This window comes from Vigna radiata, chromosome 5 (genome assembly GCF_000741045.1).
Source record: "Vigna radiata var. radiata cultivar VC1973A chromosome 5, Vradiata_ver6, whole genome shotgun sequence".
In the NCBI taxonomy this organism is placed as follows: domain Eukaryota; kingdom Viridiplantae; phylum Streptophyta; class Magnoliopsida; order Fabales; family Fabaceae; genus Vigna; species Vigna radiata.
In genome coordinates, this window is record NC_028355.1 from 31,373,414 (window position 1) to 31,392,195 (window position 18,782).

General features: G+C 30.6%; 2 protein-coding genes across 3 annotated transcripts; both read right to left on the minus strand.

Moving 5' to 3' along the window:
• Window positions 1-561: 561 nt before the first annotated feature.
• LOC106759931 (aspartyl protease family protein At5g10770) lies at window positions 562-4,932 on the minus strand. 2 transcript variants are annotated; one of them, XM_014643324.2, is made up of 4 exons: window positions 4,538-4,932; window positions 4,310-4,367; window positions 4,083-4,137; window positions 562-2,041 (listed from the first exon to the last, which is right to left on the minus strand). In XM_014643324.2, the coding sequence occupies exons 2-4, from the start codon at window positions 4,310-4,312 to the stop codon at window positions 783-785; spliced, it is 1,317 nt and encodes a 438-aa protein (XP_014498810.1). In that variant the 5' UTR covers window positions 4,313-4,367; window positions 4,538-4,932; the 3' UTR covers window positions 562-782. The 2 variants fall into 2 exon arrangements, with proteins under 2 accessions (XP_014498810.1, XP_014498809.1); XM_014643323.2 differs by lacking the exons at window positions 4,083-4,137; window positions 4,310-4,367; window positions 4,538-4,932 and adding an exon at window positions 2,397-3,512.
• Window positions 4,933-7,653: 2,721 nt separating this feature from the next.
• On the minus strand, window positions 7,654-10,315 carry LOC106761617 (coatomer subunit beta'-3). The gene is made up of 11 exons (XM_014645183.2): window positions 10,238-10,315; window positions 10,037-10,063; window positions 9,884-9,945; window positions 9,739-9,793; window positions 9,509-9,545; window positions 9,062-9,387; window positions 8,719-8,850; window positions 8,475-8,623; window positions 8,217-8,285; window positions 8,085-8,124; window positions 7,654-7,907 (listed from the first exon to the last, which is right to left on the minus strand). The coding sequence occupies exons 1-11, from the start codon at window positions 10,238-10,240 to the stop codon at window positions 7,884-7,886; spliced, it is 924 nt and encodes a 307-aa protein (XP_014500669.1). The 5' UTR covers window positions 10,241-10,315; the 3' UTR covers window positions 7,654-7,883.
• Between the last annotated feature and the right edge of the window lie 8,467 nt (window positions 10,316-18,782).

An 18,782-nucleotide genomic window follows, 5' to 3' on the forward strand; every position in this document is an offset into this window, starting at 1 on the left:
TGTTTTTAAATTTGAATTTTTGAATTTTATACCTTTTGTATTTTAATTTTTTTATAAAATTCTATTAAGATTTTTTATTATTTTGCTATATTTAAATATGTTTTTTCTAAATAAAAATTTAAAAAGAAATTCTATATTTTTTTAAATATTTTCTTTAAATAATATTTTTTTATAAATAAACCTAAATGTTTTACATTCATATTAATAATTTTTAACTTTACATTAAATTTCTTTTCAAATATTTCCACCTTATATTATTACTTATTTTTTTTTTCCAACTTATTACTCAAAAAAGAAATTGTTACATAAGTTATTTTAACCAAATAAATATAGATTTATCAATTAATTTTACAAAATCTCTAAACATTATTATGTTTCTAAATTAGACTTGATTATTTTTAATAATCTTTCTCCTCGAATAATTCCCTTTTCTATAGTATATTCTTCTCAATTGTAGGATAACTCTAACCTTTATTTATCTCTCGTTATTGCTGTGATTATGGTACTGTTGTGTTTTATTGTTAAAGTTGCCAGAGCTGTTTTGACGAATGCGGTAGATTATTTCCAACAAGGTTAATGAACTGAAGCTAAATATGCAGTCTCAGTTCCCTGTATTATTTCAATACAAAGTACAACATTTAGAAGCTTAACAGGAGCCAATTTACTATCCAATGGAGAGAGACTCTTATCTTGGAAAAGGAACATTTAGTTATATGTAAGTGGAAGAAGATGTTTGTGGCAGATGTTGCATGAAGAATTATAGTATATGACATTATATGTATTCAAGTGAAGCTGCAAGGTTCTGCAGCAAATCCCACCTTAGAGAGTTTGGCATCGTAAATGACCCTTTGATTCCTCTGCTGATAGTTTCCAATGATTCCCATTTCATACTCATCTGAAAGACTAGCAAGGGCCAAACACACCCGCGAAGTATCCTCTTTAACCAAATAGAATATGCCAGTTACGTCCACATTCAGTTCAGCATTGCCCTCAAAATGCATGTTGATGGTAGGTATGTTCACTTCCTTATACCCAGTGAGATTAAAGCAGGTATCCAAAATTGAAAACCCCGGTGCTGAAGGGAAACCGGAAAACTCTTCCAAGAACTTTGCCTTCACAGCATTGTACACAGATGGAGGCAGCCTGGAGATCACTGTCCCGGAATCAAGTATCACCCCACCATTGCCAAAACTTAAATTTTGCAGAACCACGCCTCCAATATCTATGCCAGTGAGGTTCAATATGTAAAAGGTGGATAACTGTAGATTAGGAACCATCCTCGTGTAGGCAATTGGAGTAACATTTTTAAAAACTTCACTCTGATTACCCATAACTAATGACCCAGAAGCTCCAGCTTGAATTGAAGGTAAGCAGTAAGAAAAAACTCCTCCAAATGTAGCATTAGTTTGGGAGATCATTGAAAGGTCACTTCTTCCCAACCCTATAATACCCGAGGCTCCTCCAAATAGACCTTTGTTGTTTCTTCCACAACCAAACACAAAATTACTCACTGAAATACCTCCAAAACTCAGTTTCTCAACCCCCAGTTCACCTCTGGTGTATGACCCATCACCATAGTTAACCACATAGTCACAAGTTGACGGATTACTGTCACATGCTCCTGAATTTCCTGTACCCGATTGAAGAGACTGGCAGATTGTTGAATTGCACAGAATTGATTGAAAGGAAGGGGAGTTAGAAGATTTGAATAGAGGTTCTTTCTGATTGTAACATGACCGGCAAGGCTCGCATTGGACCCATGTTAAGTCGCTTCCAGTGTCAACTATCATGGTCATGTTCTGGCTTCCTAATCCCACACTCACAATGTAGTTTAGAGTTTGGAATTTTACACCAGAAGTTAACGGAACTTGGGTTTCCGAGGAATCTTCTATATGTCCAGAGGCCTTTTTTCTAATATGATTTTGAATCGAACGAACGTGGACAATATCCAATTCCAACTGTTTCTCAAGCCAATTATCTTTATTCCCTGACCACTGACCCCTGTCTTTCATTTCCAGTATAATAGCACCTTTTTCCCTTCCTGAGAATTCAGATTATATAAGGAGTTTTATCGGAGTCAAGAACCAAAAGGGTTGTAATTTAAAGCACACAACTTACTCGTAGACACTGTAAAGTAATGCAGTCTAAAAAACATAACATACAGCATGGACATAGTTATTAATGGGCTAATCTATACTTGGTGACTTTGCCGTGAAGGAAAAACACAAATGAATAATTTCTTTCAAGGGATTTTAGATTCTTAATAGTATAAAGAAAGAAAGATCTGAGAAAAAGTAAAGAGATTTGAAAGTGTAATAGAAAAAAAAAAAGTTTAAAAAATAGGGTGGAAAGATGGGTTGGTGTAGCAGCTTGCTTTTTACTACAAAAAAACTCACTTGATTCGGGAAGGAGGCATCCCGGGGCAACACTTTGCTGTTTTTTCTGAGACTTTTGCAGGTTAAAGGTGTTGTTGTCGTAAGAGTGAGTGCCATTTGGCATGATGAGGGAAAGAGAAAGAAGGAAGAGAAGGTATGGGGACATGGACGTTGACTCCGCCATTGTGATGCAGTGCAAGGGAAGGGAAGATGAAGAGGAACAGTGACAGTGATGTAAATGCGTAGTAGACAGAGATTGTGAGTATGATGGATTTTGCATTGAGAAGAGAACAAAAGAGATTTGAGGGTTTGAGACCCCACTTGGGTTGTGCATGACAAATTATTGAGGTTTCACGTGCACGTATTGAGAAAAGAAAACAAGTAGTGCTCTGTGCTTGTTTTGGTGGTGCAGTGGGTCAGGGGATTGGATTGGATGGGATCGCTGGTGTCTTCACGGACGTAAAAAAATGTATTTTTTATATGCTATTGCTGTGTATGGCACACACTCGGATCAATAGGCAATGAAATAATAAAAAAAGGTCTACGAGAAACCAGAAAAATTGGATAGAATAGGTCGCCCCTGTTTGAATCACTAGCTCATTAGATGTAGGCAACATTCAAAAAGTGGCTTGTTTGTAGATCAATCGACAAACACCCGTGGCTGACTAATGAGGCGTTTGTTTATCTGATTCACTGTTAATGGGAATGGAAGGACGAGTAATTGATATGTGTGTTTCTTTTAAGTGATTTGTACTTTGAAGGAGAGGATTTGAGGGATAGGATGAAAGATGAATCCACAAAAAAGTGAGAAGATTCGAGAAAAAATACATAGATTTACTGAAATGTCTATGTTTTCTTTTTTTTCAATTTGACTATGCTGACGAGAACCAATTCCCAGTTGTGTAAGAATCGGTTCTGGGACTGGAAACGGATTCTGTAATTTAGGGATCGACCCTAGGACTAGGGAACTGATTCTATAGCAGTCGGGTCACATAAGAGAGAGAGGAAAGCCAGATTGTGACGGGACTTAAAGAATGAGGTCGAAAACTGGCGGATTCAGGTCGAAAAAACGTGTGCTCGTCAACATTTTCTTCGGGATGTCGAAATCCATGGCTGCGTCGTGCAGTATGAGTTTGAAGCTTTGTTTACTTTCAATCTTTTTAAAAGAATTATTAATTTCAAATAATTTCGTATTGTATCAGATTCTTATTCTTATGATAGTTACGTTTTCATAAATCTAATTATAACAATAATAATAATTTTAAAATAACAATAATAAGTATAATAATATAACAACAGTATATAATAACAATATTTATTATTATTATTAATATAATGATAATAAGTATATAATATAATAATAATAATTTACACACACTACATTTTATTTTAAATCACTTTTATATTAATCATTTAATTTTTTTATCAATTCAAATCTTCTTTTTATTATATTTTATCAAATCTATCACGTCCTTTCCTAACTATCATAAATTATCATTTTAAATCCTTTCATTTCTTAACTTTTTCTTTTAATTCAAACAACATTATTTTCACCTTTTTTATTTCTAAAATCCACTTTTTCAAATTCGTCTAAGAAGAAACAAAAGAAGACTAAGTGTCAAGTCAAGATATACATATCAACCATACATTTCTTCTTAGTTAGAAAAAAAAACTCATTCATGACGATATACATAAAGAATTTCACACCTGAGATTGGAAGTTCCAAATACAGACAGTTCCAGAGCATAAACTCGCCAGAATCCTGCATTGACAAGGTTGCCTCCAGTAATTAATTAAATGAGACCAACCTTGGATGAAAAACATCACAACTGATGACTAAATCCCCGCGAACTACATATATTCTCAATAATAAAGTTTCCTGGCATCATAAATTAAATTCGGAAACAAAACAACAGCAGAATAAGAGGCATTACCATGGTTCTGTTGTAGATCCACACATTTTACTCTTTCTGATCTTTGCGCAAGCTTTCGCTGATCAAATATTACAATAACAAGTTAGACTAAGTAGCCAGAAAGTTAATCATTCACACTCCCCTTAGTTTCCAAGAAATGTAATCTCTTAGGCAACGAAATAAAAAAAAAAAAAATCTACCGGAAACCAAAAACAAATATACAATGATTCAGAATACAAACAGAATTACCTTGATTTCGAGTCTGAGAGGCTGCAAGTGCAAGTAACAAGAGAGAAAACAAACAAATAAACAAAAAACACGGGCCAGTGCACGGTTCCACAGTAGATCACATTGAAATTGGAATAGCAAAAGCTAGGAAAGCGAATTGCGAGGCTCGCATTTTACATAACAGGTAGAAAAACATTCGACATTGAAAGAGCGAAGGGCGGAAAGATAAAGCATGAAATCGAAGGTAATTCGGTCCAGATCTAAGGTTGTTAAGAATGCAGAAGCGTTTGCGAAGGAGCAGATCAGAGAGGAAGATCACCATTTTTACAGATTGGAGAGTGCACTAGCCTCTACCGAGACCAATCTTCGGAAATCAGAAACCAAATTCGACGAGCCTAAGGAGATCAAGCTTAGTGAGAGAGAGAGAGGATAAATGTGTTTATTGTATTGTAAGAAAGCACGGTGTAAATACCACGTGGACGAAAATTATTAATTATTTTAAAATTTACGCCATCGAAAATATATTTACATTAATTATTTTAAAATTTACTCCATGGAGAATATATTTTTATTGAAGAATGTATACAAATTTAATAACATAATTACTAAACTAATTTATAATTATTTTTAATTCTTATAAAAAATTCAATTAGATTTATAATTTTTATTTGATTTAATTTTATTTTATATATTTTAAAAATAATTTAATTAATACATTTATATTATATTCATATTGTATTTTATTAAAATTTATATTTCAAATCACTTTACTTAAAAAATAAAAATTAATTTGAATATTTAGGATTTTAGATAGAATGAATTAATATATAAATGTTAATGAAAATTTAATGAAAATAGCCTAATTGAATTATTTTTAAAAATTAGAAATCTAATTAAATTTTTTATAAGAATTGAAGGACAAAAGAAAATTAGTCTTTCAAATTTTACTATTGGAATGATTGTTTTTAAGACCTAATTATTTCACGTAACATATATTTTAAAATAAGTCTCTCTATATATATGTATTTATTTGAAATCCTTGTATATAATATAACCTTTGTGCTTTTAATTTCTATAATTTATTTATTCTTGTAATATTTGTGGTAACTTTATTTAGTCATTATGAGCTTTTTGTTAACAATAAAGCATTTAATATACGGTTTATGAGCTAATTCTTAACGAGTTTTTTTATTAATTAATCAAACAAGTGACTTCAAAAGTGGTAACCCACATCTCTTTATATAAGAAAGGTTAGGAATAACATAAAAGTGAATTTAGTTCATAATAAAGTTTTTATTAATTTTTAAATATTTTTAGAATTATAGGACTTCTTAAAATATTCTAAATTATAAAATCAATTTATAAATATTTTATATTAATTATAAATTATTTTTAATTTATTTTTACTATTTACAACTTAATTTAAAAGTTAAGGTCCAATCTAATTTGTTTTGTTAGGTCTATTTAATTTAATTTGAATTCGGCTCAATGCAACATTATTAAAAAAAGATTTTATCTTAGCTAATCTTATGAAATATTGAATTAATATAATATGATTTGAGTTAGGTGTGACTCAACTTGACTTAAAGCGTACATGACTTAACTTGGTAATTGTCCAATTCGATTTGACTCAATGTGACTCGATACAATTCCATTTAACATGGTTATGATTTAATTTGACTTGACATGAATTTCAATCAACTGGAACTAATGTATACCTCTAGGCCTAACTAAGACTTGACTCATCTCATCCTAGTGTGTATTTGGCTCAACTTGACCTAAGTTGGACCCAACTCAACTCAACTTGATATGAGGCTAACTAAATGTGGCTCGAGTTGGCCTTAATTCATCTTATCTCGATCTAATATGAGTATAACTAAACTCAACCTAACACAAGCCAAACTTGAATTGATCTAACGTGAGTTTGATTGTACTTAACTAGATGTTGGTCTAACCCCACTCGACTTGACTCTACCTAGAGTAAGTCCAACTCAACTTGGTCTAACTTGGCCTGACCCAAACTCAACTTGACTTGACTTAATATGGACTCGACTTAATTTAATCCAATGTAGATTTGACTCAATTCGATCCAACATGAGTTTGACTTAACTCAATCTGATGTAGGTCATACTCTACCTGACTAGATGTAGACCCGACTTCACTTCACCTAATGTGAGATTGACTCAACTCGACTTGACTCAAATAAACTTAACTCGACTCATCATTGACAATTTAAGTTAGACTTTACTCAATCAAACCCAAACTCGATTCAATTTTGCTTAATATGGACTCAACCTAATTTGATATACTTAATTCATTTAAGTGTAAGATAGACACAAATTGACTTAGTCCAAGCGAACTTAACTCAAAAAATCCAAGGTTGCCATAATTACACATTTTTGTACTTATTTTGATTCATTGCTACACAATGACGTTGGATATAATAATCAAGCATCAAGTTAGGAGGTAGTGTTAGACCAATCTATTTTTTGTCTAATGTTCTAGGAGTTAGTTTAATTCATGTATGCAGAACAAAGTAAAATCATCTCAAATGTGAATACCAACTTGCATGCATATTGCCTATAGAATGATCACATTAACATGTTCATTGATATTTCCATTTGAAACTTTATAATTGACAAATTTGAAAGATAAAATTAAATTCATTACTCAAATAATTGTTATCTAGTACACCAAATCTTTTGCCTTAAAAGAAATTGTTTTCTAGGACCTATAATATATATTATTAATACAAAACATCTCAAACTTGAAATTAAAGTTACGGAAAACTTTGAATCATATATAACGAATTCAAATAACTATAGACAATAAGAAAAAAATATATGCAATAACATTATAAAAATTGCTTATTTGTTATAATTATCTTTTATGAAAATCTTATTATAATTTAATGATATTTTTTTATTTCAATAACTAATATAATAATATTTTTTTAGGATAGAAAAAAGTGGACATAGTAAGCCTTCCACTAGTATTTAAAACATTTATTCAATATTTGTGTTTTTTGTTAAAATGTCTTAGGGATGAAATAAAGTATTTTATTTTTTGCATTTTCTCTTTTGTTTAATACTTGCTCTAATTATTTGGTTTGAATATTTAAGTGCTACAAATATAAATTAAGTTCCTCAAACTATTTTACACATTTTATTGAACACATCACACAAAACGAAAACACATCAATCAGACACTAGCTAGTATATTACATTACATAATGAAAGATATAGATTCTAAATTAATTTATTCTAGGAACAACTTAGAACCAAACTTTAATATAACTGCAGAATATCATGCTCTCTTAGCGGTTAAGCTCAGCAAACTACTTGTCTTCTGGCTACCAGAGGTTGGCTTATTGGATTCTTCCTTCTGAAATCTGAAAAAAGGGTGTAGCTGATAGAGTGAGAAGTATATTTTAGATGGTAATTAAATTGCAGAATTATAATAATTATCATAAAATTTTACGTATATACTTTTGTCAGAGTTTCTGTTCTAGCTTTTAATCAATGATACAGTCTCAAAACTTGTTTCATTTGGCATCTACGAAATTTACCTTAACGATGACGAAGCCTTTGTCACATCCAAAAGCAAGCCTGCACGAAGCAGCCATGTGATTGCAATCAATAAGAAATTATAGCAAGAGTTGTTTTCTTTTTTTGAGTTAAAGGAAGTTTCAGATAATTACTTAGATGATCCTTGCTTGTAGCCAATAGTCCATACTCTCTCAAGACCAAAGTTCAACGTGGTTTGAAGCCTGCAAGTAAATGGCAAGTGGCAACTGTTAAAAATGTGATTAATCAGAAAGTTTCTTTAACACACTATAATTAAATGAATAAGAACTTGAGTGTAAATTTTGATATATATGGTTCGTACCAAAATAAAAGGACAGAAAACAAAATGATTACACGAGTAAAAACCAGACATCAGATGGCTAATGAAATACCTGTAAGTGACAGCATCCCATATTTTAACAGTAGAATCCTCTGAAGCTGTTAATATTATAGGGAGCTCAGGATGAGCACATATGGCAGTGACATTGTTTTCATGTCCTTCAAGTGTCTGCACACAGTTTCTAGACTGATAATCCCAAACCTGTGGAAATGTTGATTGTGATGATTTTGATGAGAAACAGCTCAAAAGACTGAAAAAAAGAACTGTTTTTAAGGAGTAATTATTGACAAGCAAACCTTGGCAGTGTAATCATCAGAGCCACTTAAAAGATATTGCTTGCCATTGCTTATGAAATAATCAACACAATTCACTCCTTTGTTGTGTCCTTCCAGGGTAAGTTTTGGTACTGAGGAATCAAGACTCCAAATCTACGAAAGGAGAAAATTGCAGCAAAATGTTAGTCAACGAATTTCAGATTGTGTTAGAGAGATTGCATGTCGACTTAAAATAATACAAGTTTATAATACATAAATGAATACAATCATCATTTTACAAGCTTATATTTAGATTTAGAAGTTGAGTTAAACTTAAAACCTATTCTAATGATGATGATTGTGAAGTGAAAAAATAATGTCTTACCTTCAAGGTGCCGTCAAGGGATGCACTAGCAAAGGCAGAGGGATCCTGTGAGTTAAATGCCACCTGCATCACATAGTGTGAATGGCCTTCAAAATTCTCAACACAAGACCAATCTTCCTTCCAATTCCACAATTTTAGAACTTGATCATCTGAAGCTGACACTACATATGGCAAGAAAGGATGAACTGCCAAACTCCTTATATAATCTTTATGTTCCTCGAATTCGACAATCTTTTCCATTTTGTCATAACTGTAGACGCGAATGTATTTGTCATCCGTAGCTGCAACAATCCAGTTTTCCCGAGCAATGAACTTTGCTGATCTCACTGCAAGCATTGAGAAACAAAAAACCACAGAACAAACATGAGATCAACAAGACATGTAGCAAGAATAGGATTACAACAAAGGAAGCAAAAATTTGTAAATCACACAAATGTTGTAATTTACCAGGGGATTCGCTGACTTTTAAAGACTTCTCTTCAGACTGCCAAACAAATGAAGGTTAACAACACTGAAGTTCCAAGCATAAAGATACAGAACAACAATTACCAGTTCTATTGTTTCTAGATATACTTCTAATTAAGCACTAGGAAGAAATATGACAGATTTAGTTTTATATCACTATTTGCTTTTATTATTATTACTATTATGAATTATGTGCATGTATAATTGATTACCTTTGTCTGATAATTCCAAATAGAAACAGTTCCTGAATATAAACCCAGTAGAATCCTACATGAGAAAGTTATCAAATGTAAGTATCCGTTGCAGATGTCATAGAAAACGTTAATTAAATAAGTCTATAGAAATTTTGTTACATACCATGGTTGAGTTGGATGTAGATCAACAGATTTTACTCTTTCGGTGTTTTGGACAAATTCATGCTGATACACAATAAATTATCGGGAAAATAACTTCATATAAGAAACCAAAATTTGAATATGAACAGATAGATAAGGTAGAAAGTAATAATACCTCAAATTCAAAGCAGAGGGTTTGTTCCTACAGAATAGACACCACGAGAAATTAGTCAGTTCATAGTTAACATATTTCATCGAGCTAAAAGTATACGCTTTACTATAGCATTGGGCCTTGCCAAAAAAAATCATGTGAAAACTTTAATTTTGAAGGTTAATTATATTGAATTTAGTTTTTGAAAATAAAGAGAAAGAATACCATATTATAAACTTGGTAGCACCAAATAGGAGGGTTAAGAGAAAATGCAGATAGGGAAAGAGGTGTGAGGAGACTTGATTATACAGTTTTCTAAGGAGAATTTTTGGTTATATAGTTAAGGATCGATCCTTCGCAGTTAAGTTAAGGAAGGTAGAAGGAAATAGGAGATTTAGGTTGAAAATTCTAAGATCATCATCAGAAGATAACGCCATTTTTTCATTCAAATTTTTTCACGCGTACAAAAATCATTTAAGGAAAACTTATTTATTAAAGGCTTAATATGGTCCTCGTATTTGCGTGAAAATATCAATTTCTTTCTCCAGTTTTGAATAGTCTCAATCGGTTCATAATTTTTATAAAAATGCACACATTTTACCTCAGCCGTTAACTGATCTGAAACGGCGTTAAGTTTAGCTGACGTAGTATGCCGACATGTTGGCTTAATCCCTTCTTGGTCCTCGTATTTGTGTGAAAATCTCAGTTCCGTCCTCAAGTTTTGAACTATAAGTAGTGTTTCACGTGGCACAATGCATATTATTTAGTTTATTTGAATTAGGATTTTATTCATCTCTCTGAGAATCAAGGATTTTACACAGATTATCTATTTGGCTAAAAAAATAAAGTCACCGGAAAACTCGCGTAACCAGTGCAATCAGTCTCGTAGCCTTTTCTGCAAATGAACCAACTTGGTAACCTATAGGTTCATCACCGGCCTTTAAGTTATTTATTCCACTGATAGCAGACTGAGATCAGCGATTGGGATAAAATGTGTGCATTTTTATAAAAATTATGACCCGACAATTCAAAATTTGAGGACTGAACTCATATTTTCACACAAATAAGAAGCCTTTGTTAAATAAGGTCGAACGACCTTTACAATAGTGAGCTCGACCATTTCTTTGATGTTTCACCTGTCTTCTTCGGTCCGGTCCAAACGATGTTGAACCCAAGTAATGATGTTGAGCCCTTTATTGATGACCCTTCTTTACGACAATGTGGGTTAGTTGCCTGTTTTGGTACGTGTCATATTTGTTTCACAAAATATGGGTCGGTCTGACCCGTCTAGAAAATGTGCGGACTAATTTTCCTACTATGCGCCACCATACATTTAATCTGATAGTCGGTCTATATAATTTTTTCTTTTTGTTATGGCATGTAAAGTATCACGATACAAATTTTTAATAAATTTACTTTTATTTATTTAAATTAGTAAAAAGAGTAAATTCTATAAATTTTAATAAATTGTAAATTTTGAATACATTATATATTTCATGTATTTCAATACAAGTAATATTATAAATAAAACTATGAAAAATGAAAATATAAGATAGATAAAATAAGTTTTAATCAGTCAGAAAATTAATGTGAAACTTTTTATAAAAATATTATATTTGTATTTATTTTAATATAAATAATTATATGGATTAGATTGTAGAAGCGAAAACCTAATAAAATCAAGCAATTTAATTTTCATATTAAATTGATTTAAAAAAAATTATAGAAACGTTTCATTAAACTTAATTTTAAAATTCATTTCAAGTGGTCGTTTGAATAATTTATTAGCTTTTTCTGTCCCACGTGATGATCTGTTATAGTCTTTAAGACGTATGGTAACACTGCGTCATTCCACTTTATTAGTAATAATTAACCTTGTCTCTAACACAATTCTAAACCTCATACGTAACAAAATTCCAATCCGATAACTTTTTAAATATCTATTTAGTTCATGGATAATTCAATTACTAAGAATTTGTTTAATTTAACTAAATAACTCTAAATTCAATGTTTAAGTACATAAATTATATCTAATACTAAAATATTGTTATTAAATAAAAAAATTTCAAAGCGAACCAACAACACAGGTTGACTCAAACTAAAAACAAATAAAACCGATTTAACTCGTTTTTTGTGAGTCAAATAAATATTTTGTATTATGAATTGCGGGAATTGATTAAATTAAAGATATTCTATTTTAAAATTAATTTTACATATTCATTATAATAGAATTAAAATGAAATTAACTCAACTCATTATTTTATAACAGTATAATAAAAAAATTTATTCATTTTATCAAATATTATTATAAAAACAGTAATTAAAAATTGAAGTGTTAAATTGCATTATTTCCCAAACAAATAAATTAAATATTTATCTATTTAAATATTGTTAAACAATAATTCTAAGTATTAAATTGTTCACCTAAGTTATCAGAAACAATAAATAATAATAATTTGTAAGAAAATGTAAAAATAATAATAAATTATTAGTATTCGGTGAGTTGAAGTCATTCTTATTTCATATCTCATTTTGAACTCATTTAACCTATGTAATTTAACACTAAAAACCATTAAATTTTGTTCATTTGCGGTTTGAACATGATGCTATTGAAATGAAATAAAGAATGAAAAATAATTCTTTTTTGATATATCTAAATTTTTTACTTTCATTTAATATTATCTTTATTTATTTTCTACTTTTTTTTGAAAAAATATAATAATATTTTTATATATTTATAACGATTTTACTTTTATATTTTATGTGAAATAAATAAACGTAAAAATGTTTCATATATCATTGTTCAAGAAGAGAATAGCTTCTGATTAAACATGTGATGGTTAGATGAGGAAACCCTATTCTTATGCAATGTAGAAAGGAGTAAACAGAAATGGTTATTATATTCGTATGTAAAGTTTTTTTTTTTAATTTAAAATCGTTCAACCATATTTTATTACGTGTAGAGTATCAAAATGGTCTAAAAAAATTAGTGTTGAAATATCATTTTCCTTCTCACAAAACATGCCAAGAAAACACTTGAGGATCCACCGATTTTCCTTTTTGTACACGTAAACTGCGTCATTTAGACCTTAATTTTATTTTAATTCACATGTTCTTCTGCTGTCGTTCCTTTTAAGTAAATGTTATTCCACGTGCAAAGGCAGCTATATATAAATTCTACTAGCCAGCCACTTTCACAGAAACTGCAATTTCAGGATATATAGGTTTCTTTCCTCAGTGCCTTCACCACTATGATTTCAATGGCACAGAAGACACGGTTATGCTTTGAAAATCCACAAAGTTGACTTTTCGTAATGATGTTTTGGGGAAACCCAAATGAATCAATTTGCAAATCATTATATCTACGAAACAACAGAAATGAATGCCGATACATCTGCGGCATATTCCGAGAATAAACTCCTCCACTTACCACGTTTCCCCAAGCTAACTTTGTCACTTTCTGTGTTAAGTTTTCATGTTCATCTCAGAATAAGGGGCTCCCCTAGTGTACCACCCAGATACATAGCTGCCTCCTTACCTAATTCTTTCAATCGTTGTGTTCTAATGTGACACAAGTGCAGATTTCTTTCACGTTTCTCGTTGCGCCATTAATGTTCTTAAATATGTTATTGCATGATTTTCTCTGTCCGTTTCTTTTATCTGATAAGACTGCACACCACAACTAATGGATGAGATCGATGAAACATGGGATTCCTACCAACCTAGTGGAACAAAAACATTAACAACTACTCATTTTCTCAATATATAGGATTAATAATCTAGTCTTTCTATTTTAAATCTGATAAAAAAGTTAAATACCAGAAATAAGAAAATCGTTAAACACTTCCTTTTAGAAAACAAATACATGCAAATGTACTCAGTAAAATTATCAAAATACAATGATTATATATATATAATCTCCAACAACTACCCAATAGTGTCTTGTATATGAATTTAAATGTGTAACAAAAACCCATTATATTTGTCATTTTATTTATGGATTTTTCAAATTACTTAGTTTATATGCCATTATGATTGTATGTTTTTAGTGATAAAAATATAAAACAAAGTGAAAATAATACACAAAAATTATTATTAGTGTCTTTTTTGTTGTTTTTATAGGAAGATGAAACGTACAAGAGACATATAATTACTGATAAAGATATTGAAAAACACAAATTGAATTTGTACATCACGAAAGCATCTGATGAATATTTGATGGGTGGCAGCCTGGTACTGTTGAGAAGATTTAAAATTGTGATGAGGTTGTAGTGGTGGAGGCCATATCGATGATTCTGAGGCAATCTTTTAAGGGTGGTTTGCATGCAGATTTCAATGGTCCAGGTACAGTAGAAGTTGAACTGTGACACTTGGTGCATGCTTTTCCATTGGGCAAGAAGTAAGGATTCACTTTGTTATAATGAATTCAGTCTGACTTTGCAACAGTTATCATCTCGTCAGAGCAACTCCTGCTGAGTTTGAGCAATAAGTTCAAATTTCAAACGGGAATCTGTTCCTTTGAGCAGCCTCCAAATTTTCTGCTTTCTCTGTTCTTTTCTACGTTGTTTTACATTATTATATTTACTGTGAATTTAAAATGTTACTGTGACTTAGAAAATGTGTGAAGGAATGTCTGATTGTAATCGTGAACCTACACCTAAAACATTATACATTACGTATTTATCATCAAGCAAATATAAACTTTATGCATAATATCGTGAATAGAAAAAAATATTTAACACTTTTACGTGCATGCATTAGAGTCCCTTCCCTCTCTTTACAGAAGAGATGGAAATTCTGAGTTTGAGGTTAATGATTTGATTAATGGGTACTGGTGAAACTTTTGTGCATACCCATTAGCAAATGATTTTGATAAGCCAAAAGGCAAAGGTGCATTATAATAGTGCGTATTCCTTTTCCAGCCCAAAGATAGAAATGACTTTGATAAGATTAATTTTGATCCGTGCTTTAAGAAGAAAGCTTTCCAAAGAAATCTAGTTAGATCATTCGGAAAGGAAGAATCAAATTCGTGTTAGCAAAACAAAATGAATGCAGAGGAATTTGGAAACGCTGACCAACAAGAACATCATCGGAGAGAAGCCACGTGTTGCCATCAACGCTTTAATTATTCATACTAAGCAGAGAACCTCTGAAAATGGGAAAGGAAAATGCATCTACTCCATCCATTGTGTTCCCTTTTGAATTCCCGCAGAATCTGATCCATCAATTGTGGGTACCTCATTCATCATGCATCAAATTTTTTCCTTATCATTGTCAATCTAACACGCATGCACCAATCTAACGCAACTCTCTCCCGCCGCGTATATCAGTCTGTCCCTTTCCCTTTCTCTTCTTCATTTCAGTAGAATCTACACCAACTCTCCCATCTATTTCTCTAAATATCTTTCTACCCTCAAAAATATTAGTGGCTCTTAGAGTGCTTCACCCTGCCCAAACTTTTGACTCTCTTTGATTCTGCACCGAGGGCAGTTACTTCATTTAACAAAACCAAATCTTTAACTTTTTTCAGTTTCATCATATTGCTTTCAAAAACCAAAAAAGTTGTGCACTATCCAGTACCACCGTTCATCTTAACAGAACACGCTGATCTGATATCACTTGTTAGGTTTATCGAGAAAAGGATTTACTATATACGTATAACACCAATGAAATGAAATATGAGTCTAATATCTTCACGAAAGATATTTAAGATTTTGATTGGTCTCTTTTCTCATCAAACGTGAAACTTAGAAACGCTTGGAATTTTAAGAAATAGTACCAACTCATTAATGTGAACTGATATCTCAGAATGTACTTTCTGTCTATCTACTTGAATTTGTTTATGAAAGAAACATTGTAGTTGTATAAATGAATGACCTTTATGTCTCTAAAAAGGTGTGCAACTTGGTCCTGTGATGAATGGAAGTGAACAAGTATTACGATTGTTTGTTTTAAAGCATTATTTTCCTATGATATTGTACGTACATACTACTACTTATAATGGAGTGTTGGTTGAGAGAGAATTTTGCAGTAGTATATATACCAAGTAAGGGATAGACACTGAGTAGCTAAAAGTGTGAGATGATCGAGAACGGTGGTGGGCTCATGGTATCAATTTTATGAATAATTAAATCGATCATGAAATGATTAAAATCAGGGGCCAAATTATGGGTGGGATGGCAATGATACTTTTATTTGGTTGTCTTTATAAACAGCAATCCAGATGTAGAGTTTCTAGTGGTGAATCTTCCAAGTGGGATATAGATGGACCTTCAATCAACGCGTAAACACTGTTACATTAATTCTCCTAACTAAACCTAACCTTATTTTCCTGCTATAACTACTTGCAGTACTTTATATTCTCTTTAATCTCTTTCTCTATTCACGTCTTAATTTCTATCAGAGGTTCATTTCAGTCAAAGAAAAACGGTAGAAGCTGATTTTTAGTGAGATTGCAATCTGATAAAGCAAGTCATTAATAATATTATTTTTATAGAATCATTATCCGGTCCGCCTAAAAACTAGACAGTCAACCACAGTCTATTGTCTCATAATAATCATTAAAATTAAAATTGATTATAAAGATACTATTGTTAATTCTAAATTACATCGTTACCAATTAGACTGTAACTAGATTAATATTAATTAGAAACTTATTTTAAATTCTATAAATACTTGTAGGCTTGTGGTAACTTGATTAAATTTATTGTTAATATTATCGAATTATTATTGATTTTAATATTAGAGTATCTTTTATAAATAGTTCTCTAATTCAATCGAAGAGTTATCGATGTGAAATGAAGAAAAAACTTTAATTTATGCTTGAAATTTAGAAACTGTACTGAAATATAGACTTGACTTCTATCCCTTAAACCAAAACATTATTGTTTGTATTTAACTTGCTATAAACAAGCCATAACAATGTAAACATATGGTATGTTTAAGGTGACCCTAGTGTGTTAGATATTAATTCCGAAAAAAAAGAGAAGAAGATGAGTGTGGAAGAATGTAGAAGACAACTATGCTACAGCAATCACCTCATGTTTTAATCCGAGTATGCATATATGTTTATATCCAGGATCATGATATTTTAACAACTTTTTAACAATAGAATATGTATCATTATTTTATTGGTTTGTATATTTGAAATGGATCAATCACAAATTATCACATAAGTAGTTAATTATAAAAAAAGCTATAAAAAAAATTGTTAAAGATACATTTTCGTTATATATATATATATATATATATATATAAAAGGAGAATTCTTGTTCCAATTTTCTGAGTATATTTAGTAAATTGGGTAATGAACAATGGTGCCACATTGGAAGAGGATTTTTGCCTTACATGTTTGCCAACTTCTCAAGCACTTGCCTAAATTATTGGAGAGTCAAAAGGGAAAAGACTTTTTTGAGGTTGGTTCTTCCTCCCAAGAAAGTGCATTCAATTAAATATTAAATATATAATTTGCAATAAAGTAACGTATTTTTGTAATATTATTTATTGAAGAATAGTCATATATATTTACATTATTTTATGATTTTCTTTTATTTCTTCTAATAATAAAAATTGTGTAAAATATAAATAGGCATGGAAAATTTATCCTATTTTATATAAACTTATAAATCAAGACATCTTCGTATATGTATGAAATTTATAAACAAAGGTGTCGGTCACTATGCAAAATAGTTAAATAGATTATAGAAGCAAATCACGTAAGAAACAGTCTTTTGGATTTGCCAAATAGTACACCGAAAGTGGAGTTTTATTTAGGAAAATGATATTTTGACAATAATTTTTGACACTATTTTGACACTGCACACGTGTCAAAACGTGGTTGGACGATTTCAAATTAAAAAAACTGAGACAATGACATATTTGAAGAAAAAAAACCGAAGTTTTTTTTTTAATTTAAAATCGTCCAATCACATTTTAACACGTGTGCAGTGTCAAAATGATATCAAAAAATTGGTGTCAAAATATCATTTTCCTTTTATTTATTGAACATGAGCTATCAGCATAGGACTGTGTCATATATTCAGATAACAACAACTTTAAAATTGTTTGTTTTTAGATTTTACTACAATGTTGTTGTTTTTTTTGTTGAGATATTATTGGCAAGGTATGAAAAAAAGTATGTTCTCACATTTTGCATCTTGGTGTGGAAATAAAAAAATAATATTTTACCACACATAATTTTTTTTACATTCATTAAATATTATCTTTTCTTATGTTTTACTTTTTTATTTCTTAAAAAAATATAAAAATTTATTCTTTTATGATCATTTTATTTTTATATACGGTATCAAATAAATGTAAAAATGTATCATTTAGAAATAAATTAACAAGCATTTGAATCAGAAAAAAAAAAAAGAGTTTTGCTAATAAGACACTAAAGGATAATTATTGGTAAAGTATAAATTGATTAGAGTAATATTTTTGTATGACTTTATTGCCTAACTTGTTAGGATAGGTTGTTCATTCTAATGGCGACTTCTAAGACTAGAGATATGGAAAGTGAGAGTGACTTGGGTTATAAAGCTTGTCACTTTTAAATTAAAATAGTATTCTTTTTTGGGTTGATATAATGACATATGTGCTTTGTTCATATTGTAATATTGTAATAAGGCTATTCTACTTTTTATGAAACAATATATGGACAAATTAAGGAGGAAAGGCGGAAAAAGCATGTGATTAAGGAGAAAAATGCAATCATGTGGCATAGGACATAACTAATTATAATTAGGTATATACAGTGATATTTATATAT